Source organism: Pan troglodytes, chromosome 2 (genome assembly GCF_028858775.2).
Source record: "Pan troglodytes isolate AG18354 chromosome 2, NHGRI_mPanTro3-v2.0_pri, whole genome shotgun sequence".
Classification (NCBI taxonomy): Eukaryota; Metazoa; Chordata; class Mammalia; order Primates; family Hominidae; genus Pan; species Pan troglodytes.
In genome coordinates this window covers 14402392-14428207 of record NC_086015.1, presented here as the reverse complement: position 1 = coordinate 14428207, position 25816 = coordinate 14402392, and the positions used below count along the sequence as shown (strand labels likewise).

Genomic DNA, 25816 nt, shown 5'->3' with positions numbered 1-25816 from the left:
GGACATCCTCAGCCCTGAGCTCTGATGCTAGCCAGGTACACGGCATCCCCACCCCCACCCCATCTGGCAGGTGAGGGAACTGGAGCTCCAAGAGGGGAGGGTGGGGACTCACCCAGAGTTGTGGCCTAGGACCCCAAGTCAGGCCTCAGGCTTCCCACACTGGGGACAAACTCAAGAGCCAGGGATGAAAGACCCGCAACTGGACTCCTTCCAGGGTCAGGTCTGGGGGCAGGCAAGGAATACAACATGGTGGCAGCACTACAGGGCTGACCGCCCCCACCAGAAGACATGTCTTCCCGAGAGGGAGGCCTGCTCTTAGCAGATGACGAAGCAGGGGCTCGAGACCCAGCGGGATGTGGGTTCAAATCCAGGCTCAGCACCTCCCAGCAAGTGACTGCCCCTGCCCAGGCCTTACCTTCTCCCTCTGTAAGACAGGGCTGGTCACTGGCAATGTTGATGGGTGGAATTAGAGTCACACACGCAATGAGTGTATGAGTTTCTCGCTGTGCCTGGCCCATTGTAGATGGTTAGTAGATACAGTCATGTGTCGCTTAACGACAGAGACATGTCATGTTCTAAGGCAATTTCGTCATCGTACTAACATTGTAGAGTGTGCTTACACATACCTAGATGGCACAGCCCGCTACACACCTGAGCTGTATGGTGCAGCCCGTTGCTCCTAGGCTACACACCTACACAGCATGTGACCAGACTGAGTCCTGTAGGTAGCTGTAACACAATGGTATTTGTGTATGTAAACATAGAGAAGGTACAGTAGAAATACAGTATTATAATATTATGAGACCACTGCGGTAAATGCAGTCTGTCACTAACAGAAACGGCCTTGCATGGCTCATGACTATGTTTGCTGAGTGACCCCAGGGCCCTTGTCCAGCCGTGACACTGTTGCTATCTGTACACAGTGTCTAGTTTTACCTAATGCCTAACTCCTGCGGCTCTGCCCCACACTTCATCTCATCCTTTTCCCTAAAACCATTGGGCCAAGCTGGGCCAGCCTGGGCTGGATGCCCCCTGATGAGCAGGAGTGAAGGGGTATAAAAGCATCCCCAAACTTAGAGCCAGGAGCCCTCGTTTGAGTCCTGGCTATATCACTTCCTGGTGTGTAACCTTGGGAAGGTCTTATCTCATACTCATCACTGAGAAAGCAGTTGGGGCAGGGCTATGGGTGCTGCAGAACTCTGCAGCCTGTTAGTCCTCTACCAACATCATTTTGTACATGAAGGATTACCTGGCTCAGAGACCTCTAGGCACTTGTCCTAGGTCACACAGCATGTTCATGGCAGGGCTAGGATTGGCACACTCAGTGCCCCTAACCCCCTGCTGGTGACAGCTCCCCCAGTGCCAGAGTGCCAAAAGAGTGATAGGCACATAGTAGGTGTTTAGAAAATGTTTATGGCTCAACCAGTTTTGAGGATCTTTGTTGGATACCAGGCCCTGGTGGCCATCTGGGAGGCAGGTTCACCATTGTACTGGTGAACATGCAGACAGGCCCAAAGAGGCCAAGTGGGTTCCCCAAGCTTACACGGACAGGGAGAGGCCACACCCTCTATAGCCGCAGGTCCAGGAAGAGCAGTTGCAGTTCCCTGGACCCTATGGCCACTGTCTCCAGATCCTGTCCCTGCCCCAGTCCAAGGGAGCCCCAGAGGAGACCTCAGCAGGACCCACCCACTCCCCTCTTCCCTCCCCTTCCTATTCTCTTCTCCCTAATTGCTCCAGGGGCAGCAGGAGTTGTTCCTAGGGTCGGACAGCTTCCAGGTGGCCAAATCCCTACCCCAGCGATCTGCACTCCCACTTTCTAGTCATCCCTTGGCACCGCATGACCAGCAGACAGTTCTCTGGAGACAAAAGCTAATCGGCTTTTGCTGGCAGAGTGAGTGCCCTCCAAGGCCCAGAGGGTTCCTTGGTATTGAGTCAGCAAGGGCAGCAGGTAGGGCTGGGAGTTGGAATAGGGTGCAAATCCCACTCAGTCACTGTGCCCTTGGCTTTCAGAGGCCAGTCCAAGGAAAAAAGCTCATGAAAAGGGGAGAGGACTAACTTTTATCATGTGCCAGGCCCTTAGCTCACAAATCCGTTGGGTTATCCCACTTCACAGCTGTCTAATCTGAGGCTCAGAGAGGCCAAGTCACTTACCTAAAGTCACACAGCAGAGGTTGGACTTGAACTAGGTCTTTCCGATTCCAGAACCCGAAAGCTTGTCATTGCTCTAAGTGTCCAAATGCTCCAGTAGCTGCTCTAATGGGGGCCCCATTGAGGAAGCACACAGCAGGGGAAATAACAGCCTTCCCATTTCCAGAGCACATGGCAAGGGGCAGGGGATAACAAAAGTCTTGTAAAATGCAGCATGGGGCTCTGTAATCCCACTCCTTCCACCTCCATGCCCCTAAGCCCCAAGAAAATGCGTTTCCATATACTGGGTTTCTGTTTAGCAAGGTTCACCTGTGTCTCCCAGTCTTTGGAGTCTCTATTGGTGTGATTCATGGTGGTACAGGAGGCACCGTTCACCATTTCCTCTCCTCCCGTCATCATATGTCACTCAAATCCAGCAGGAGCTCCTTCTGTAATGTGGGCCTCAGGGCTTCATAAAGCCAGGCTGTGGAACTTGAATGCAATAATGCTCACCCACACACTGGAAAGTAAGAATCACCAGCTTTAACTGAGCATTTACTGTGTGCTCACTGCAGTGGGTGTTTTACCCGAAGGCTCTCTCTTAATCCTCTAAACCACCTTATGAGACAGCACCTGCCATTTTGCAGATGAGAAAAACCAAAACAAGACAGGCACAGTGGTTACATAGCAAGTTCATGGGCACACAGCAGTTAGCGCAGCTGGGATTCAAACTTGGTTACCATTAGGACAGTTATGATTACTATTACTCCAAGGCTGGTCCTGCTAAACAGTTTAAAATTACTGGAAGTCTGAAACTCCCAAGATGGGGAGAAAGGTGGTTTTGGGAACCCCACATGATGGCATTGTTTACTGGCCCGAAGGGAACGGCTGGTTCAGTGCAAGACCTGGAATTTTCCAGTGGTGCATGCAGCTGGGCCACAGTGATTCCATATCTCCCCAGGCTTGGGCCCCACCCTTCCAGGAGCCCAATGCCCATAAACATTCCTTGAGTGTCACTTGGACTTCTTGTCGTGTTGCTTCTGACCCCTGGCTTTCCAGAAGCTTCCACTGGGGTCTCTTGAAGCTTCTGTTCTCTGTTCCTTGAGACAGACTGGATTTCCAGATGCTCAGCCATGAATCTTTGGCAAACACATGGCAGAGGGGGCTGCTAGGCTCAGGGAGAGTGAACGGGCCAGGTCTGGTGTCAGATCCCAGATCTGGATCCAAACCCCATTATCTGCTGTGTGACCCCAGGTAAGTCTCTGCTTCTCTCTGAACAGGTACCCTTCTCTCAGCCAGCTTGAGGGTTAAAGTGAATGCTGGGTGCACAGCAGGCCTTGCAGGGTATCCAGTGCCCCACCTGGCCCCTGTGGAGGGGAACTGCTCTGAGTTTTCCAGGAAGGATGGTCCGATGCTGCTGGAGATTCCTTTCCATGGAAATGGCCGCTCCCCAGGTCCCAGGGGAAATGAAGGCCCGGGCGTGTCCTGGCTGTGGCACCTCACCTCCTGGGCCTCCACCTCTTGCTCTCAGGACCCTTGTGGGGATGAGAGAGGGGCGTGGAAGGGCCTTAGGCCCAGCACTGCATGAGTAGGACCTGCCTTTGGGTCTGACGCCTTCAGATCAGATGTGCCTAGGTTCTTCTTTTTCTGTTCACCCCGTGGGCCTGGCAGACCTCGAGAGTTTTTGGGGCCTAGACTGGGAGGCTCAGTGGTGCAAGGGTGTGGGATGCAGGGTCACTGTAGGTCAGACAGGCGGCCTGCAGCTCAAGCCTCAGTGTCCTCACTGTGGAGGGCGGCTCACTCCTCAGCTGACATCTGACAAGGACTGAGTTAGAGAACCTCCTGTGTGCTGAGCTCTGGCCAGGAGCTTCCACCTTCCTCTCCCTGAGTCCTGGAAGGTGGTCTCAGTGATCCCTATTTTGCAGATGAGGCCACTGAAGCCGGGGAAGGGCAATGACTTACCCAAAATCATGCAGAGGCAGCAGCAGGATTAGAACCAGCTCATCTTCCCAACCTGCCTGGGCGATGTAATGAGACTCCAACAGAAGAAGAGGACAGCGGCAAAACTGCCTTTTCAGACCCTAAAGCAAGTGTAATATTGGCTGCCTTTGTTCTGGAAAAAAAAAAATACCTCACTTACTCTCTTTTCTCATGAATTAGAGAAAATCCCTTGTCTTTTCTCATCAATTAGAGAAAATTCTCTTTTCTCTCCTCTGTGCCTTGTCTGTGCTGTAGTCTGTGAACTTTACCACATTAAATTTCAACTCTCACAATAGGTCCCCGAGATAGAGAATATTCTTACCCAGATGAGAAAAAATGAGTTTCAGAAAGGGAGTCATTTGCCCAAGATCTCACAGCTAGAACCAAGGCAGAAAACTGAAGGGGCTAAGATGGTGGGCTCTGAAGCCAGACTGCCTGGGTTCACATTCCAGCTTCCTACTTGCCCTTCATAGCTTGGGCAAGTCACCTGACCTCTCTGAGAAACCTCAGCTTCCACATCTGTGAAATGGGCAGCGGGAGTACCCTGTGAGATGATCTGCATGAAGCACTTTCCACAGGGCTTGGTACCCAGACACACTGAGTAAGTGGATAATTATCATCTGATTCTTAACACTTGTTACTTTGCAGAGCTGAGCTGTAAATCCAGGCCCATGAGGCCACTCCTGTCTGGTTGACCTCACTCTGCCTGCTTCTATCTGGTCTTTCAGGATGCGCGACGGCCCAGGGTGGGGCAGAGGATGAAGGAGAGGCAGAGGCAGGTTGGATCGAGGGGGCCGCCATTCTCCTCTCAGTTATCTGTGTGGTCCTGGTCACGGCCTTCAATGACTGGAGCAAAGAGAAACAGTTCCGGGGCCTGCAGAGCCGCATCGAGCAGGAACAGAAATTTACCGTGGTCCGGGCTGGCCAGGTGGTCCAGATCCCTGTGGCTGAGATCGTGGTTGGGGACATAGCCCAGGTCAAATATGGTAAGTGTCCCAGCCACAGAGCCAGGTTCTAAAGCTGGATTCTGGCAGAGGTGGGACAGCCCAGGCTGATGCAAAGAGACTGGCTCAAGGAAGGGGGTGCATTCCTGAAGGCTGATCCCAAACCAAGATGTCTTTTGAGATCCTTTAGGAGGATCCTGGAGGGGTACTTCCTGGAGGGGGTACAATCCCAGAATCCATTTAAATCAGAAATGACAAGTACATGGCACATGTGCCACCACTCTCCAAACTTCCACCCATAGCAGACATTACTCATCAGTCACAGCTCAGAGCCTGGATACAGCCGCAGAAGCCTTCTCAGCACAGCACTCCAACAATCACTAATACTCAGAATGGGTTTATTAGATGAAACCTGTTTCCCATCCCTGATTTGACTGTTAATGGATGCTTGTTGGGCTAGAGGAGATGTTAGAAAGTGTGTAAGTGGATAAGTGAATATTCTGGGCCTGTGCTACTGCCATGGAGAAAATGGGCAGGCTGGCACCAAAGGGAGTTTGAGCCAGATACGTCCTAGGTAAGGTGAGGCAGAAGGTAGGGGAGAGATTGGAGTGCCCCTCCTCACTCTGCCCTAAAAGGCACACATCCCCTTGACGATGTGACTTGGTTGGGGTGTTCTAAACCTAGCCAAGAGAGACTGGTTCCTTCCAAAATACTTCCCTAAACCATAACTGAGACTACAGAAGAACGAATTGTTGGGAGACCTGCACTCCAAGTTCAGGCGAGGTCAAGAGAAACACTTTGTAAAGTACATGCCCACTTGAGCAAAGGTTGCAGGGCCCCAACCTCAGCCCTCCAGGCCTTGTGCTGTGTACCTTAGCTCCAGTCTTGAGCTGTACATGGGCCTTCTATGGGCACCATCTTGGTTCCTACACCCTGGGAGCTCTAGGCATTCTGTCCCTGATGGCAAACCTTCCCTGGTGATCGCACCTTTAAGGGAATGTTCCAGCCTTCTAGTCCCCTGAGAGCCTGCTGACCCCCCTGCCCTTCCTCTTGCCAGGTGACCTCCTCCCTGCCGACGGCCTCTTCATCCAGGGCAATGACCTCAAGATTGATGAAAGCTCCCTAACTGGAGAGTCTGACCAGGTGCGCAAGTCCGTGGACAAGGACCCCATGCTGCTGTCAGGTGAGCTTCAGCCTGATGTTGGGCCCATTCCCGTCGCCATGCACAGGGGATGCCTGTGTGTCCCCTTCATGAGGCTGAAGGGACTCAGAGACTTTGATCCTTGGCTCTGGTATCTCCAGCCAGCTCAGCCCCAAGTGAGAACTCCCTTCCTTTTCCCTCACAAACACACATTGAGCCTACTGTGCACTCAGCAACCCCAGCCCTGGGGAGACTGCGGCGAATAAAATAGACAAAGCATCCCTGCCCTCATGGCATTGGCCTTCTAGTGGCTTGGTTTACTAAAAAGCTGAACACTGAAACCCACTCTCATCAGAGATGAGAAAGAATCAGTCAGGTGATAAGCATTCTGGCCACCAGCTGTGTGCCAGGTACTGGGCCCGGCACTAAGGCTGCAGCAGTGAGTGAGGCAGGGAAGGCCCAGCCCTGAGGAGCTTGTGGCGGAGCGAGGAGCAGGGAGGCGATGTGAAAATTGCTGAGCAGAGAAGTGTGTGAAGAAAACAAACAGGGCAAAGGTGGACTGAGTGTGGGTGATGAGGAGGAGCTGGCCTTGTGACTATCTGAGGAAGAACACACCAGGCAGAGGAAACAGCAGGGGCAAAAGCCCAGAAGCGGGACCGGCTGGAGGCTGCAGTGAAATAGAGAGAGTGGAGAGGCCAGAGGTCAGGCCTCATGGGCCATGGTCAGCGTTTGGAAATTACTCCCGGTGTGATGAGGATTCTCTGAAATGGTTTTAAGCAGTGAGCTGATCATGTTTACATTTTTACAAGCTCACTCAGCTACAGGGGCAGAGAAGAGGTGGGGAAACCCTGCAGGGGTGAGACACTAGCCAGGTGAGGCCCCTTTTCACAGGGACGTCCAAAAGACCTTATTGTCCAGCAGTGCTCAGCAAACACCCTCTGCAAAGCTACTCTGGGTGCTCAGGCCAAGTGCTGGGACTATCTCCACCCCCAACCCACCAGTGATTCAGGCCCAGCCCCTGCCCATGGGAGCCCCTAGCCTGAATGGCCCTGGGGATTCAGGTCTACCAACAGCTAATCCCACAGTAGACGTGTGAGGAAGGTGTTGTGAGAAAGCCAAGGAAGGAGCAGAGCTCCCTGGAGGAGGTGGCGTTGAGCTGGGTTTTGAAGGATGAATAGGAGCTTTCCAAGCCCAATTGTAGAGAACGGGCCCTCCTAGCAGAGGGAACCACGTACAAAGGCACAGAGGTCTGAAGGAGTGTGGAATGTCCTGGAAATACAAACAGGTCTGCAGGACAGGATGGTAGGAGTGAGAATAGAGGTGGGGGCATTTGTTTATCGAGCATTTATTCAACCAACAATTGTTAAGCACATACTGTGTGCCACTGGTTAAGGAAACAAACAAGGTCCCTGCTGTCCTGGAGCTCAGAATTTAGTAAAAGAGAGAACCAATAAAGGAATAAGCAAGCAAATATGCAAGGTAACTTCAGATAATGGTAAGTCAGATGAAGATGTTCCACCATTATAGTGAGATATAGAGACCTGCAGGAAAGGCACAGGAATCTGAGTTCGTCAGGGAAGCCCTGTCTGAAAAGGTTGCATTTGACCTAAAATCAGAACAGTGAGAAGAAAAAAGTATTCCAGGCAGAGAGATAGCAAGTGCACAGCCCCAGGGGTCTCACTGAGAGACCATGGAATGCCCCCAAATGACCTCTTAGAACATAGGGCCACATGAGAGTTCAATAAATTGCTACAGCCCTGTGGCCCTGGTCCCGCCCTCTGGGATGAAGCGGTTGACAGACAGAGCATCCTTGGGGGCAGTGGCTAGGTATGTCCTCTGGATATGTGGAAGCCCGGGGCAGGCATGGGCCTAAGAAAATGGAAACTTCAGACAGTTTGGGGAAGAAGGAAAAAGGGAGGATGCTGGCAGGAAGCTGGAGAGAGAATGTTCAGAATCACTGGCCTGACAGCATCACAAACCAGCCAAGGAGGAGGGCACAGGTGCAGAGAGACCCTGGAAAAGACACGACGGGCAGAGATGGATGGGAAGCCAACCAGCCAGCCTGGAGTGAGTCATAGGGTGGCCGGGTCTCGGAGCAGGGGCAGGAGGGCCCAGAGGGAACAGAGGTGCCAAAAATAAAACAATGCTGAAGGCAGAGGATGGGAGCAGGAGATTTCAGGACGAGAAGCATAAAGGGAGAGTGAGGAGGTGCTTTGGGGAGCTTGGGGAACTCTCTGGCTGTGTGTGCCAACTCTCTGTCAAGAAGCCTCAAAACTTGGAGAGGCCGGTGTGTCTCCAGGAAGGCCAGAAGTCCCAGGAGACCAAGAGATCCTCCAGGAGAGCTGAGGCCTGCAGACCCTTGGAGACTCAGAAGGGAGCTCACCCCTTAGTGGGGAAGGACAAGGGGACTGGGGACAGACAGAAGGCATTCCATGTCTCAGCAGTGAGTCCCATGAAGCCTGGGCTGCTGGGGTCAGCATTGGTTTTGGCAGGATTCCCAGTCATCTTGGAATGTGGCCTGTGAGCACTGAGATGGGAAAGGGGTGACTGCAAAAAGCCACTACAGGCCCTCTGAGCCCAAGTTGAACCAGCGGCCTTGGTCTCCATCTGGCTGGAAGCCTGGGTTGATGGAAGAGGCCTGGGGCGTCTAGATGTCAGGAGACATCAGCCAAGGTCTCCAGGATGTCCTTGTGGGCAGGAAGGAGAGGGGCATGCGGGAACCTGGAGATCTCAGTGGGTTCGTACTGGTTCTTGGGTCGCTGGTAATCTGGTGGACGGTTTCTAGTGGCTTTCCCTGGAGCTCTATCCTGTTGCAATGTGCAAAGTGTTCCCATCAGTCTCTCAGAGCCTACAAGCACAAGGGAGTGGCAAAAAGAAAGCAAGTGTCAGGATCCAGAAAGATGATCACAGGACACAGGATGAACCAGAGGGAAGAAAGTGAAGCTCCTTGGCAAGCCTGAAGCCCTGGCATCAGAAATGCAATTGCGTGGGAGTCAGCAGGGCAAGGGAGTGTGGTTCAGCTCAAACTCATAGGGAGAAACTGATAAAGGGGCATAGCTGGCCCCATAGAAAGCAGTATAATTGGAAAGAGAATTCTGTAACAGTTGGGACCATTATCAGACAAAAGAGCCTGCCTGTAAGATAGTGAGTTCCCCATCACCGACTGTCTATGAGCAGGATGTAGACAGGCTGCAGGTGGGGATGTTGGAGAGTGACCTACTGAATAGGCACCGCATTCAGCGCCCCTCCCAGCCCTGAGAGTACATTCACCATGCCCTGTCTCCCACTCTGCCTCCACCATCTACTGATCCACCTTGTCTTGCTCCCTTCAATCTGCCTCTGCTGAGGCTGTCCTCTCTTCCCAGTCTTATTTCTTCCTCTTTGCCCACTTAACTTTTTTCCATCTGCTCAAGCCCCACCTCCTCCATGAAGGCTTCCCTGACCACCACTGCCCTGTGGCAGTCACCCCTTGACCACCTGGGACCCACTTTTAGCCTGTGACACTCCACTTTGTGCTTGACCCAAACAGACACAGCCTCGTCATGGTGTTTGAGTTTTGCACTGCACAAACCATCTCAAATAAAATGAAGAACAAAATTTGTCGACCATCCCACCACCCAACCGGATCTCACTGGTCTCACTTTTACAGGCCCTGCTGTCCTTGGCCACATGCAGATAGACGACACTACCATGTAGTGTCATTTCTGCAACAATCCTCTTGCCCACGCAGGTCTGAGCAGCCGGGAGCTCTGAACTGGAAGCTCTCAGGAGGTTGTGCCCAGCTCACCCCCAGGCCCTGCAGACCTTAGGCTCTGTCCTCCAGAGGCAGTGGGGAGAAGCTGAGCAGAGTGTCAGGCTGAGCTGAACAGGACCTGAGCTCTCAAGCGAACTTGCTGTGTGGCCTCAGGCACATGGCTTCACTTCTCTGAGCCCATTTCCCTGGGAGGACAATAGGAGTGTCATTCATGATATGATGTAAGTGGATCCCCTAGCACAGTGCTGCACAGGGAGGCTCAACATGAGTTGGTTCCCTTCCCCATTCCTTGGGTGAGGCCTGGACTTGGGGGTGAAACAGACTGGGTTCCAATCCCAACTCTACTCCTTAGCCAGGGACCCCCAACAAGCTTCTCCCCCTTTCTGATTATAGCCCCAGCTCATGAGGTTGTGTTCAAATCCGGAACCTCCAGAAATGTCCATTTCGCCCTCTCATCCTTCATCTCAAATGTCTCCCCTTTCCCACCTCTCTGGGCTACCCCCTTCCTCTTCATCATCCAACTCCTCCCTACCTTCAGCCTGCAGCAGCCTGCCTCCCCCAGGGGGTGTTCCCTGATTAGTTTCTTCCCCAGTGTTCTGAACTCCCTGCATAACAGCCGTTTGGATGCTCATTTTTGTGCACAACCAGACACCATGGGCCCTTTACATCAGCGGGGAGGCCTTGCTGGGCCTTCCAGTCTGATGATCCTTGAGGAACAACACAGAGAGACCAGGCTGGGGGCATTTGTGGGGTCCTTATGGTGGTTGAGAAAGCCCTAGTGTCATCTCATGCACTGTTTCAGCTTAGAAGAGGGCAGGAAACACTCTGTTCTGGTCAGTTGGTCCAACCATGCTTGGCCTGTGACCCTGGACAGGTCCCTTCACCTCTCTGGGCCTCTGTGTCTGTGTCAGTGCAATGGGGAAGCTGGTGAGGCCTCCACTGCCTGCCCCACAGGGCTGTTGTGGGGACCACAGGCATGCACACGTGTGACTGTCCTTTGCAAACAAACCCTGCGGTTGTGAGGTGCTGTATGGTGTGGAAGGAATGTGGCATCTGGAGGCAGAACGCCCAGGTTCCAGCCCTCCAACAGCTCCCACTGTGGCCTCTGCCCCTCAGAACCTCAGTTTCCCCATCTGACAAGTGAGGGCAGACCAGCCTTCAGAAAGACTCAAATGACCTCAACACTCAGGGCACCAAGGAAATCATCAAAACCAGGCAGGTTTCCCCTACCTTCCTACCCTCCAGGGACGGACAGGCAGACACGAGCCCATGTCTGGTGTATCTTCAAACGGGACAGAGTAAAAATATTCAGAAATTGCAAACTCATATGTCTGCAGGGCCAGGTAGGGAGAGCACAGGTGCCAAACCCAAACCACAGCTGCTTCCTGTTGCTGCCTGCAGAAGCGCCAGCCCAATCTGACCTCAGTGCTCACTTTGCAAGAGGAGCCAGAAATCCAGATTTCCCTGTACCAGCTCTCAATGTTTAAGTATTGGCAAGAAATTCCCATATTTTAAGGTCCCTATGGGTCAAGCCACATATGGGTGGGACCTAGAGTGCAAACCCTGACCTAGGCCTATTTTTTAGCTTTGTATTTTAAGATAATTTCAAACTTTCAGAGAAGTTGCAAGGATGGCACAAAGAATACGGGCATGCCCTTCACTCTGATTCGGCTGTTGCTAACCTTTTGCCGTCTTTGCTCTCTGACAAATCTCACTCTCCTCCTCATCATGCAGATGTGATGGCCTTCTCCCGCTAGACACTGCAGGTGTGTCTCCCAAGAGCAAGGGTATTCTCATGCATAACCACAACACAGCCATCAATTCAGGAAACTTGACATTGATTCGGTACTGTTACCTGCTGTGCCATCCATATTCACGTTCTGCCAATTGAGCCTGCAGCGTTCTCCAGGCCAGGATCCATGTGGGGTCCTGCATGCCACTTGGATGTCCTGCCTCTTTGGTCTCCTGCATGGAGCAGCGCCTCATCTTTTCATTGTCTTCATGGAAAGCCAGTGTTTTTTAAACCCTCCTAGGTCATGAACTTCCGTGAGAGTTCCACTAAAGCAGTGACCCCTCTTATAAGGAACAGATGCCCAGACTCCTGATCTTGCAGCATTTCAGGGGATTCAGTGATCCCTAGAGGACCCTGGTCCTATCCCAATTTGCAGCTGGGGAAACTGAGACCCAGAGCAGAAGTGTAAGGCCCCACAGAGGGCAGGGGCAAGGCGGGAGCCGGACCCCAGCTCTGGGCTCTTCCTGTAGCCCCCATGCAGGAGCCTGCCTCCTTGTAGTAACTTCCACTGGGAAATGCAGGACTAGACTAGATGCCATCAATGTGGCAGTGGAAGGGGCTGGAGCCAGGGGGCCAGGATGGCGGGGCTGTCTTCAAAAAACAGCAAGGCCTGGCTCCAGCAGGCCCAATGGCTCAACCCCTCCGAGACCCCGACACACCCTCCTCCCTTCCCCCTGCCAGCCAGAGCACTAACGGCATGAGGTCATGCAGGACATCGGTAAACCCTCTTGGGACTCTGCCCACATCCCAGTGCCTGCTGCCCACCCCACCAAGCAGAAGGCCAGGCATGGGAGAGCCGGACCTGCCACCACTGCCACCGCCTCCAGGGAGCCTAGGACGACACCGTGACTGCAGAAGGCCCAATCTGCTACTCGGCCCGCACTCTCTCCATTACACTACCCTGCCTCTTCTCCATGAGAGGCAGCGGGGTGTAGTGGATAGAGCACGGGTTCAAGTCCCGGCTCCACCACTCACAGCTGTGTGACCCTGGGCCATCACTCAAGCTCTCTGAGCCAGAAAGTGGTGGGTGGAGCGGCTGGGGATTGAACTTGCGCCAAAACCTACCTCACAGGGCTGTTGTGAGGGGGACACTTTGCCTACTGCCTTGTGCTCTGTGAGCGTGTGTTATTAACTGCATTAATAACAATAATAATGGAAGGACTGTGTCTGGGCTGGGAAGCGTATTGGCTTTGTTTAGTGCTTGTGCCTGGAGGCAGATAATAGCCCCCAGAAATAGCCTCCATCCCTTCTTCACAGCCTCTCCCCCCACTGAAGGAACCCTTTTAGAAGAGATGACCTCTCCCCTCTCCCTATCCAGGGAGAGGCCTAAAAGGTCACACCCAAGAGATCAAGGAACCCTAGGTCCAGCCCCTACTGTCCTACACCCTCTGCAACTTCAGTCATTCGCCTTATCTGGGCTCAGAAACCCCATTTTGTAAAAGGAGGCTTCCCAGTTCTGCTACCTATGGCTCAGCATACCCCACAAGCCACCGCAGAAGGCTTTGACTCCGAGACTGCCACCATCTGGACCAGCTCAGGGCAAGGGAAAGCCACCTCCTGCTGTTCAGGACAGGCCTAAGGCCAGGATGGGCTTTGAGCCTGCAGCTGGGAAGGTCCTGGCCACTCTCTGCTGCCAGGTCAGAGACCAAGGAACATCCCCTCCACAGGACCAGGACAGGGACAGAAGCTTGGGCAGGACAGGACAGACAGTACCATCCACGGAAACCACAGTGTTCCCTGAGCCTGGGCTCCCACTTCCTCCCACTCATGGGATAGCTGGCAGCTCCCCACCACGCTCTGGCCCCCCTTTCTCTCCTTGGGGCTGCCCCAGACAGCTCTCCCACCAACTTTGTCCCCAAGGTGGAAAAAGCACAAGATTGGAGGCACAGACCAGCTCCCATCCCAGCTCTGCCTTCCTGGGCTGAATGCAGAGATGACCCCCTGAGCTGCTGCCCTATCTGTGAAATGGGGTGAGGCTGACCACCTCACAGACTGTGACAGCTGAGCGAAAAGTGGCTCAGATGGAACTTGGCACATCATGAATGCTCAAAAGATATTCTCTTCCTTCCTCCCCCTCCACCCAAAAATACTCTCAGCGGCTTCCTATTGAACACCAAGCAAAGACTCCGCTCTGTCACCCTCCACTCAGGCACCTTCTCCCTTCGTGGGCGCTGAGCTTTGGCCCGGCCTGCCCGCTACCATCACACTGGACCACCTCCCACCTTGCCTGGCTGTGTCCCCTCCGGCCCGCCATGTCCTTGGCTTGGTTTTGTCTTGCATTGCTGTGGATCTGTGTGCCTATCTGCTCTCCTTGACCCCAGCTAGACTGTGAGCTCTTGGAGGGCAGGGACCACAGGGGGCCCTCTCTCAGGCCCGAGAGCCTGGCATGGAGTTGACACCCCACCATGTCCGTCCGTCAAGTGAAGGACTGTGGAGCTGGGGGAAGGGGGCGCCATCTGGTCATTCTGTCCACACGGGCCTCTGCCGGCCTCTCCACACCCTCTTCTTCCCGAGATGTAGCTGTCCACCCTACCCAGGACATGCCCTAGGCTGGTCTCCCTGGGACAGTGTCAAGACACTATTGCTGAGATATGGGGCCTAAGCCGGCTCCCTCCTCACTCTACAGATGACAAAACTGAGGTCCAGAGAGGAGAGGGGCTGGCCCCAAGGTCACATAGCAATCAGAATTAGACACCAGGTCCCAGGTGCCCTCTTCTGGGTCCAGGGCTCTCTCTCTACCCCTCCCCGTGCTTGTATTCTGAAGGGCTCTGTGGGCAGTTAGAGGAGGTGGGGGCTACAGAGTGCTGCCCAAGGGACTGTGGACAGTGAGGTCCCACAAGGCCCTATCAGGGCCTCCATCCCCAAGAGGTTCCCACCTCTGCCTCTGTGGTCGTCCTTTGGGAGGTTTAGCCCACTGCACTTTGACTTGGATGTCTGTTGCTCTGCCATTAATTGCTTCTGCCATGGTGTTAAGCATTGCCCCCTGCAGGGGACTCGTGGAGCTGAAGGGGAACGGTCTAGGGAATGCCCCAGTCCTTTGGAGTCTTCCCCTGGCAGGAGGGCCTGGGAGAGGACAGGGCACAGCCCAGTGAGGTGTGGGAGGAGGGGGCACAGCTGGGATGAATGGGACCCTCTGCAAAACATAAAGATGATTTATTAGGGGCATTGGTATTCCCAATTATAAATGTAATACATACCCACCCTGGAAAGTTCAAAATAGTACAAAAAATTGTGCTGGAGTTGCAGCTCCAAACCAGGCTGTGCGGGGGAGGCCCAGAGGACACTCCCACTCAGACACTGCCTTCAAGGGGCTCATGGTCAGGTTGAGGAGCCAGGCCTGGAAGCACCCCCAGAGGAGACTTCAGGTGATTCAGAGGAGAAGGATGAAGTCCCCTAGTGGAAGTCAGGAGGGCTACCCAAGGAGAAGGGCATTCATCCTGTGGAGGAGGTTGTGAGCAAGAGGTGAGGGAAAGGCATTCAGGTGATCACTGTGAGCAAAGGCCAGGGAGGTGGACACCAAGGCCCAGTGAACTGCACACTCCAAAGGCAGAGGCCATGAGACAGGACTCAGTGTCCAGGGCCCAGAAGGCTGAGGTCTCATCCAGGGGACACTGACTGAGTGGTTTGGACCTCAGGGAGCCCTCCAAACCCTCGAGGAGGGGATTGGAACTGGAGGGAGACAGGTAAGAGCAGAGGCTTGGGGATACCGGAGGACAGAGGGAGGGAGGACTGGGAATTGTAGATGCCCCGTCTCCCCTGCCCTGGCTATTGCTCAGCTCTGGAGGACACCCTGGGGCATCTCCAGGGCTGGGCGGGGAGCGCACTATGCCTAAGCCCCTCCCTGGCGTCCTCCTGCCACCTCCCTGCCTCCGGATGTGGGTGTAGAGCTGCCAGCTCCCTGCTGCGATGGGAGTGATTAGATGAGAAGGTGATTTGGGAGTCTGATTATCTTGGGTGGAAATTGGCCCCCTGCATCTTTTTCCATCCTGTCTTGGGTTGGGAGGTGGGGAGCAGCCTCTTGGTTGCCACCTAAGCCAGAGAACCAACGCCTTCATTTCCAACGAACCTTCCTACTGATGTGTCTCAGACCAGAATGTGAGGGCCTTGCCCCTGGAGGCTAAGTGGAAGGTAACAAAGACAACAGGCTCAGGGACAGCAGAGAGTTCAAGTCCAGGCTCTGCCCCTCACCTGCAGAGTGACTCGGCAGGCCACCCCTCCACTCTGAGCCTCAGTTTCCTCCAGTTTGAGGACTAGATGAGATCATTGAGCGTGGAGGGCAGCATGTGCCCTGCACACAGTAGGTGTTCTACAGAGGTCAGCTTGGGTGGCTGTTACTGCTTCCTGTGCCCTATGAATGCAGCGTAGTGTTCCTTCCTCTCCTTTGAAGAGTCTCCAGTGATACCCACCATGAGACCCCAGTTTCTTATCTGTCTAATGCTGATATGTAACAACCCCTCCTCCTAGCACCCTAACAAGCCAAACTGGTGCCCACGGAGGCATCTTGTCAGCAAGTTATTATAATGAACAAAGCCCTGTTACTGGCCCTCAGCAGGGTGACAGAGCAGGGTGGGGTGCTCCAGGGTCTGCCTGTGATGAGAAGTCACCAGGCCTGGGCTGCTCAGCCTAGAGCCAATGTCTGAGCTCATTCTGTGGTCCCCACTGTGCCCTGCCAAGGGGGAAAAAAAAGCACTGTCCTTCTGTCCTGGGAATGGCCAAAGAGCTTGCCATCTGAGAATCTGGGTTCTGCACACCCCCTCTGTGAGCCTTCATGACTTGGTTTCTGCATCTGTGCATGGAGAGGCTGGCATTTACGTGCCTGAAAGGAATCATTGGAGAGTGTCTGTCTCTCTGTAAAGCACTTTGAGATCCTGAGACCCTAGAGACCAAGAGGCTAGATTGTTGCACGCACACACACACACACACACACACACAAAAGCATGCACGCACACACACACAGGCACACACACACATTGGGATATCACTCAGATCCTACAAGGAAAGGGACAAGGTGGGTGATGCCACTTAAAAAGTGAAAACAGATTCCTTGCTTAAGAAAAGCTCTTTAGGTCTGACTCAGAACCCCTCAACCCTTATTTTAGATACAATTCTAATGAGTTTCCTGACATAGACTTCAAATCTGAAGCAAACCAAAACACAGTGAGAGATAAGTTATGCTGAAGACAGGAAGAAGTGGCACCTAGTCTCGAGGGGACAGAAAAGAGAACTCTGAAAAGCAGAAGTGAGTTCCAGAAGCAAGGCATGGCATGTCGGAGAGTCACTGTCATGGCTGTCAAGGCCTCTGTGACACTGTCCAGCCAGGCCAGGGTGGAATTCTTACTCCCCCATCTGAGAAGGTAGTGTGTCCTGCATGGTATACAGCTTTCTACCCAGAGTAGCAAAAAAAATAAAAACAGGAAAAAAAAATGTGTGCCTGGAGAGCCAACCTTCCAGCATCCAGATTCTTCCAGCACCAATCAAAGGACAAAGGACCAGCAGTGCCGCATTCCCTCGCTGCTAGAACTGGGTGGGCATAGCTGCTGTCTACTTCCCAGACTGGGTCCCAGCTGTCCTCCTGGGGTCACCTTTGCTTCCCTAGTGAGGCCATGGCTTCAGGGGGCTTTTTTTTCCAATTTTTAAAATTATATTAATAGTAAAATACACCTAACATAGAATTTACCATTTTAACCACTTTTAAGTGTACAGTTCAATGGCATTAAGCACTTTCACGTTTTTGTGCAACCATCACCACCATCCATCCACAGAACTCTTTTCATCTTCCCAAACTGAAGCTCTGCACCCATTAAACACTAACTTTCATTTCCCTTCCCCAGCCCCTGGCACCCACCATTCTACTTTCTATCTCTGAAGCTGATGACTCTGGGGACCTCATGCAGGTGGAATCATATAGTATTTATGGTCCTTTTGTGGCTGGCTGGCTCACTTACTTACTGCAGTATCCTCAAGGTTCATCCATGTTGTAGCCTGTGTTCAAGTTTCTTTCTCTTTAAGGCTGAATAATATTCCATTGAGTGTATAGACCACATTTCTCCCCTCTCTGCAGCTTATCCTCCCTCTGAAGCCCTTGCTTGCTGTTGGACAAGTTGCTCTCTGAGCCTGCATGGTGGAGAGGCTGCCTGCAAGCAGCAACAAGGCTCTCTCATGAAACAATAGCTGACACTGAAGCCCCAAAGATAAAACAAATAAAAGTAGAGCCATCCTGACCAAAGGCCTCCTTCACCCACCATAGCCACACTTCCAGCCCCTGGAAAGAATTTCAGGGTCCTTTGGAACCCAGTTTGAGAAATCTAAAGTTCTAGGAAAGTGGTTCTTAACCTTTCTTGCAGCATAGACCCCTGGAGTAGTCTGGTGTCATCATGTGCCACACCTATTCCAAATAAAGCCTTGAAATGCATAAAATGAAATGCATGAGGTCCCACAAGATCCCACTGAGGTCACAAAGGAAATCAATTATATTGGCATAAAGTAGAAAAAAAAATGTGTGGTATAGTAATGAGTGTACTTTATTAGAACACTGAATAACAAGATCTAGCAAGCAGTTGCATAACCACTTTATTTATAAAACAGAGATGAGCACCAACAATGCTGCAATAGCTGTAAAGTGATATGAAAAAATCTGTGATTTTTGTAATGTGTGTAGTGCCATCATGGACACTGATAACACTCCTGGAGTTTGATGTCTACATCTGTAAGGGTGGTAGAGGAGTGGGGAGAAGGAGACAGAAGGAGGAAGTGACCCTCCAGGGCAGGTAGTAGGTGGTGGGCCTGGAGATGTTTGGGGTACCTGAGAACTGATAGGTAGCAGTGTTTCCACCCCAGCACTGTCCTGAGGTGAAAGCATCTTGAAAGAGCCCACCACACACACAGTGTGAATCTTAACCATAGGTGATGCCCCATGACCTCTGCAGGCAAAGAGCCAGGAGCTGACTGAGACCACATTTTTTCACTCCTTTGGGGAGACGGCTTCAACCATGCAATGGTAACTTGGCTTTTGTCCCCTTTCCCAGGAACCCACGTGATGGAGGGCTCAGGACGGATGTTGGTGACTGCTGTGGGTGTGAACTCTCAGACTGGCATCATCTTTACCCTCCTGGGGGCTGGTGGTGAAGAGGAAGAGAAGAAAGACAAAAAAGGTAAGCCTAATCCCCTTGCAGACCAGGAGAGGAGCTCTTAAGGCCACATTTTTTTTTTGTTTATTTGTTCACTCAACAAAATAGTTATTGAGTGCCTTCTATGTCCGCACCCTGTGCTGACAGCCACCTCCTGCATCCTTAAGGCCTGCATGGGCCAGGTAGGCTCTGTCTGTTCCATCTCCAGGTCTTGTCCCAGTCTCTGTCTTGTCCAATCATGTCATGGAGGCCCCTCCTTCCCCTCCGGGCCAGGCCAAGGATGCTGACCATGTTGTTGAGTCTTCAGCCTCAAGTGGTGGAAACAGCCAGCATCAATTGGTCCCATCATCACTCCAGTATTGAGTAGAAATCCCCACCCATTGGAAGCATATTCCTTCCAATATTGTCAACTCCACTGAGCAGAATTGAAAATCCACCCAGCATAGATTCATCCAAGACATGGGCAGAGGAGATTCTGGGAAAGGCAGCCAGATGCATGGCTCCAAATCAACCATTATGAGTTTACTCTCCAGTGCTCCCAGACCTACCATCTTGTCTGAGTTCTGGTTCTTCCTCCTCCTTGAAAATAAGATTCCTTATTCACTGGGCTCTCCTCAATGCAGCGAGCTGACCACCTAAGCTAAAACTGTCTCTCAGAACAGAGGGAAAGATGCTCAAACAAAAAGCTCAAGTCTCTTCAGGCCAGGCCCAAATCCAAAGGCCCAGGCTTCTGGTCCCAGCATAGCTGACTCCTTACCTGTCACCGCACTTGATCTCAAAGATAGCCCCCCTTTCACATTTTCAGTCTTTTGTCTCCTTCCTCAAGCACAAAGGGAGGATCTGTGACATTCAGAACTTCTAGAACCCCAGAAGGGAGATGAGAGGACAGATGCCTCCCCCAGTGAGTTAATTTAGGGGCAGCCCTGCTCCCTCCAGCTCTCAGAGGCCAATCAGGCACAGAGCTTAGGTCGAGACTGAAGATTACTTGTTCCTGAAGGCAAAACCCATTTTCTAGGGGGTCACCTAAGATTATGGTGGCCCCTCCAGCAGGACAATGGGGCTGAGCTGTGTTCTGGGAAATTAGAAGGCTGGAGAGAGTAAAGGGGTGCTGAGGCTGAAACTGAGGAAAGAGTCCTGACTAAGAGTCCCAGAGGACATAAGGAGAGTGTGCACATGCTGGGTTTGAATCTGTGGTAGGATGACTGAGCGCTATTCCACAATGATAGCAGTTAGGCAGATCTGAGCAGGTAGGCAGGATGCAGCAGCCTGTGCTCATTGTCTTCACCTCACTGAGGCTTGAGTGAGGGGAAGACGCCCCCAGACTCTTCTATGGGCCAGATCTGTGGTTTTTAAAATGCTAGCAGGGCCAGATCTGTGGTTTTTAAATGCCAGTAGGAAGACAAGTGTCAACTGCCCCAGAAGCACAGTTCAGGGTCCTTCGCTGAGCATGCACCTGCACTCCTGTGAGATGGAGATGTCAGAAAAATAGCCTCATGTAGAAAGAAGATGGGGAATGTGGAAGGGATGTGGCAGAGGAAGCCTGGGGGAGCAGTCCAGCATCTCAGGCCACCATGAGCAGCATGGCCTCAGCTGGGCCCCCTCTGCCCTCCCATCCCATCACCTCCACTAGGAACGTTGCTTAGAGCCCACCACATGTCCCCATTTCAGGATGACTCTAGGTGTATGGCCATGTGTGTATGCACATGTGTGTTTGTGTGTGTGTGCGCGTGCATGGGCAGATGAGGCTGTGTGCTTCTCCTTCATTAACATGTCTCAAAAATCATCACACAGGTGTGAAGAAGGGGGATGGCCTTCAGCTACCAGGTACAGTAAGACACCCTCAGGGTAGATGGGCTTTTAGAAATAGCAGCAGGCTTTGGTCATTGGGCCCTGCCCCTAGACCACCAGCACACAGCTGGAGGAGCCCACATGCCTGCGGGTGGCTCCACCCCCCAGACCCTCCTTTGTGCCCTCATGTGATGCCAGCCCTGTGGGACAAGCCAACACCCCACTCCACCCTCTTGCCCTTACAGTGCCTCACCCTACCAGCCAATGCCAAGTGGTACCACCCCCATCTCTACACCACCCTTAGCCCTGCGTACCAGCATGCAAAGCTTGCTCACCATCATAGGACCCTCCCCTCAGGCCCTGCTCTCCCCACCAGCACCCCTGGGGAGCCCATGCCCTCACGCAACAGTGTGCTTCACCCAGTGGGGTCTCTTCCTGCCCATAGAACACTATTCCCCACCCCCAAGAAAGAGCAAAAGGTGTGAATTTAGCCATCTCATATCACTTTTAATTTCTAAATTAAGAAAAATTCACTAGTGCCTTTTCCATCCCATATACAAAATGCAACATGCTTGATGTCACCTTTTAAATTTGGGGGGCATCTCACATGAGAGTTTCCAAAGCAGTCTCTGGAATGCTGGTTAAGGAAGGAGGCAATGGCCTGAATCAAGGGCATGAATCCAGTTAAGTCAAAGTCATCACCATTAGCAAATGTTCTGCCAGAACACCCTGATGCACAGAGATGGTGGTTGTGGAGAATACTCATTCTGAGTGGTCCGTGCCCACGCTGCACTGCCTAGTGAATATTTTTCCACTCCTGGCCCCCAATGGGCAGCCAGATCTCCTCATTTCATGGAGCCCTCTCTTCCAGGGGACTCTCTTGACTGGTTGGACCAGCAGGGTCCAGACCTCAGCACAGACCAGCACCATCCCAGCTAACCACCCTGGTCATCCACCATGCTTTATTTGAAAGACCCTCCATGTCTGAGTTTCTCCCCTCAACCTCTGCGGCATCTCTATGGAACATTTCACCCCCACCCCAAATTTGAGTTTCTTGGTTTCCAAAGGATAATTTTTTTTTTAAGAATAGAGTCATGTTATCTCCCCGCAAGTTGGTTCATGTCTTTGTCGTTGTTGCTTCTCTCCATTGTGACACTGCATTTTCCATCCCTCCCACCCCCCTGCAGCAGCAGACGGTGCGGCAGCTTCAAATGCTGCAGATAGTGCGAATGCCAGCCTAGTCAATGGTATGTCTCCCACGGCGAGCTCCTGGTCGTGGTTGGATGGGCGTCTCTCACCCCCACCCCAACTTTGGGCTTTCTTTCCTTGTTCTGGACTGCACAGATCTCGGATGTGCATGGGCCGCTGGGACAGTCACCTTCTCATATGGGGCAGGCGCTTAAGACAGGAGCCACAGCCGGGGGAGTCAGCTCTGCAACCTGTCAGCCTCACAGCTGCCAAAAAGGTGCTGGCTCCTGTCGAGCCCTTGACTCCCCATGGAGCCCAGACAAGAGACAAGACTTTGGCTTCAGATTGGCTCCCAAGAAGGAGCGTCCCACCTGGCGTGGCCCTCTCCTAAGTGTATTCCTGGTCCTGGCTTTGGGAAGAAGGCCTGGGATCAGGGCTTGGGCTGAAGCTGGCATCTGGGTCCCCAGCAAAGGCTCTAGTCCTCGACTCTAAAATTTCCTCGAGGCAAGGGGACCCAGGCCGGGATTCAGCTCCTTGGCCCTGTCCTATAGCATGGCTGAGCCACCAGTAAACAGTTTTTCCTCTTCTCTTTCACGGAGCCAACGGGCAGGGGGTTCGCTTGGGCTCGGGCCTGATTCTGTCCTTCGGATGTGGACTGGTGTTTCTTGCTGTTGCCTGTGCTGGAGCATTTGTCCTGGGTCACAGGGGTGGAGGGTGGGGGAGAGGGGCTGCCACTGTGTACTGGGGTCTGCATCTTAATCTCCTTACACACAGGCAAGAAGGAATTCCATTCACTTGCCCCAAAGCCTGTAGAAGATTTCGGATTTCTATCCCCTTCTGGCTTCAGAGCAACAGACAAGGCTTTTGTTTACTCAGATACCACCCCTATCCCCAAATAAGGTGACATAATAGTCCCCCAGGCTACTCCTGAACTGTTGAGAGCCATTAGGGCTCCATCATGAAAACATTGCCCCAGAGGAGCTGAGGGCAGGGGAAAATCTTTTTCCCACCGTCTCTGCATACCAGGCACTGGGCTGTGGGTTTCTCATCCATTACATCATATCATTCACTTCTCACCACTCCTGCAAAATATGGAGACTTGTTCCCCGCAGCCTCCCATCCCCTGCCCTAGACCTCTCCCCAAGCCACCTGCATTCAAAGTGACCAAAGATGGAAGCACCTAGTAGGTGTCGGGGCTGAGTAAGGCACTTCTGCGAGCGGTGCCTTGCCAAGAAGGACTCATTCTGGTGTGGATCTATTTCAGGCACAGGAGGAGGAAGGATGACAGCTTGGGGAGTGGGAGGTGTCATGCCTCAGGGAGGGGTGGCTGAGGGTGACAAGGAGAACCCATGTGGGCAAACCCATGGCTGAGAGAGAAGGAACCTAGAGGGGGCACCCACTTCACCCCGGCAGTAAGCCTGCTGAGCTTTGTGAACATACAGACCCCATCCAGGCTGGCCAGTCTCAGAAAAAAGGGCAGCTTTACTTCCAAACTGCAGCAGAAAACCCCAAATATCCCAAGAGAAACTGTAGGAAACGTTCATTTCTTGACCACCTACTGTATACCAGGCACTGTTGAAAGTATTTCATATTCACCATCTCATTTAATCCTCATGACACCCCCATGATACAGGTTTTATTGTCCCCACTTTAAAGATGAGGAGACTGAGGCTCAAGGAGACCAAGACACTAGCCTAAGGTCACAGAGCTAGAAAGTAGCAGAGCTGGGATTTGAACCCAGAACCCAGACCTGGCTGGCTCTAAAGTGTGTGCTTCTCCTCCTGATCCAGGATTTCCCAGTGGAGTGTGTCTTGTAAGTTTCACAAGGATGTTAAGAGGGCTTTACCCCAAGAAAAGGATTCTGCGGTCAAAGATGTTTGAGAACCACTGGATTGAATTGATCTCTTCCTGGTTACAGAATTAGTCCTGGTTACAGGACTGCTCAGAGCCTCGAATATGCTGGTGTGTAGCGGAGAGTTACAGAGTCACACAGAGTTTCCTAGGCTGATTTGACTGCAAGACCTTTCCTGGCTGAATCCTATGGAATTGGTCTGCCCCATAATATACTCTGGGAAATAATGCTCTAAGCCATTGCTATTCAAAATGTGATCACAGGACCCAAAGCCTGCACATCACCTGGGAGCTCCTTAGAAATGCAGAATCTCAGTTTTTTATTTTATTATTATTATACTTTAAGTTTTAGGGTGCACATGTACCCTAAAACTTAAAGTATAATAATAATAAAATAAAAATAAAAATAAAAAAATAAAAATGCAGAATCTCAGACCCCACCCCAGACCAGCTGAAGGAGAATCTGCATTTTAACAGGCTTTCCAGACTCCAGGTGAGAGCATATTACAGGTGGAGAGGCACAAGGTGGAACCTTGCCGATTGAGAGAGAATTAAGTGTTCTTTCCCCTCCTTCCTCTGAGCCAGATCACAATGACTTGGATATGGAAAAAAAAAAAATTAGGGTGATAATTTTTTCCTTTGACCCTGCTCCCCCAAGCCCCCTACTGAAAAATGGGTGTGGTCCATTCATCTTGGAAGCATTATGATTGCCATTATTATTTAGTTATTTTTCTTTTACATTACTAGTGTATCACTATGTAATACATGACCTGTAATCATGGTTATAATCACAGTTAATTATACATCATGAGGCCGGGCGCAATGACTCATGCCTGAAATCCCAGCACTTTGGGAGGCCGAGGCAGGTGGATTGCTTGAGGTCAGGAGTTGGAGACCAGCCTGGGCAACATGGTGAAACTCTGTCTCTACTAAAAATACAAAAAAAAACAAAAATTAGCCGGTCATGGTAGTGGGCACCTGTAATCCCAGCTACTTAGGAGGATGAGGCAGGAGAATTGCTTGAACCCAGGAAGTGGAGATTGCAGTGAGCTGAGATCACGCCACTGCACTCCAGCCTAGGAGACAGAGTGAGGCTCTGTCTCAAAAAAGAAAAAAAAAATTATACATCATGGGCTGGGCACAGTGCTTCATGCCTATAATCCCAACACTTTGGGAGGCCGAAGCAGGAGAATCACTTGAGGTCAAGAGTTTGAGACCAGCCTAGACATCATAGTGAGACCACATCTCTACAAAAAAAAAAAATTAATTAGCTGGGTATAGTGGCACACATCCTTATTCCCAGCAACTCAGGAAGCTGAAGTAGGAGGATTGCTTGAGCCCAGGAGTTCAACATTGCAGTGAACCAAGATCACGCCACTGCACTCCAGCCTGGGCAACAATAATAATAACACATTACTACTAACTCCCAACGTTTACACAGTGATTTTCCAGTGCCTTTCATAAACATCACCTTAGTTGATATCAGCCCATTTCACAGAGGAGAAAATGGAGGCACAGGGAAGAGAAGTGGTATTTCCCAAGTCTCCCAGGTAGTGGTCTCTCTCCCCAGAGCTTGTGTATCAGGTCAGCTTACCAGGAATCCTCCCAATCCATGCACTTCACACCCATGCCCTTTGTGATGCACAGAGAGAATAGACCCATTTGGAAAAGGTGCATCTGATTCCAGATACAGAGAAGGGCCTCTGAGACCCCACCTGAGGGCTCAGTCTTGGACCCCATTCCTAGCTCTCCTGAAATACAGCCCATCTCCAGATCCCACATGGGGCCAAAGCTGGCTGTTCCACCATAGTTCAGGGCCAGGCGAGCACCAGTTTGGCCAGGAGAGCCCCAAATAAGTCCCTCGCTTCTGAGAAACCAGGCCATCTGTGCCTCAGCACTCCGAGAACATCCTTCCCTTCCTCCAGCATATGCATTGGTGATTATTTTTCTGATCACGTGTTCACTCTGGAAATAAAAGAGGAAATTGCTAGCTGGGCTTAATGAGTGCACACACCGGCTATTGCATCTGATAATATGCAATGCAAATAAAGGCCCCTTTGAGCCTTCTAAAACCAACTATTGAAGTGGAGTCCCCTGGTGCCCCTGAGCCCAGTCAGTAAAATT

At 52.0% G+C, this 25816-nt stretch overlaps 1 protein-coding gene and 1 non-coding gene across 20 annotated transcripts in view; both read left to right on the top strand.

Moving 5' to 3' along the window:
* ATP2B2 (ATPase plasma membrane Ca2+ transporting 2) overlaps positions 1-25816 on the top strand; it is a 383942-nt gene that overhangs the window by 300165 nt on the left and 57961 nt on the right. For 11 of the 19 annotated variants that reach the window (XM_016940458.4, XM_054680370.2, XM_054680368.2 and 8 more), the window contains 5 exons: positions 4836-5093; positions 6109-6234; positions 18764-18889; positions 20657-20689; positions 21841-21900. In XM_016940458.4, coding sequence (XP_016795947.1) covers positions 4836-5093; positions 6109-6234; positions 18764-18889; positions 20657-20689; positions 21841-21900 — 603 coding nt within the window. The remainder of the gene's footprint in view (positions 1-4835; positions 5094-6108; positions 6235-18763; positions 18890-20656; positions 20690-21840; positions 21901-25816) is intronic. The other 8 variants (XM_063805432.1, XM_054680372.1, XM_024355326.3 and 5 more) reach the window with 3 other exon arrangements.
* Positions 12616-12688, top strand: MIR885 (microRNA mir-885). The gene has a single exon (NR_035997.1). It is a non-coding gene; the product is annotated as a microRNA mir-885 (primary transcript).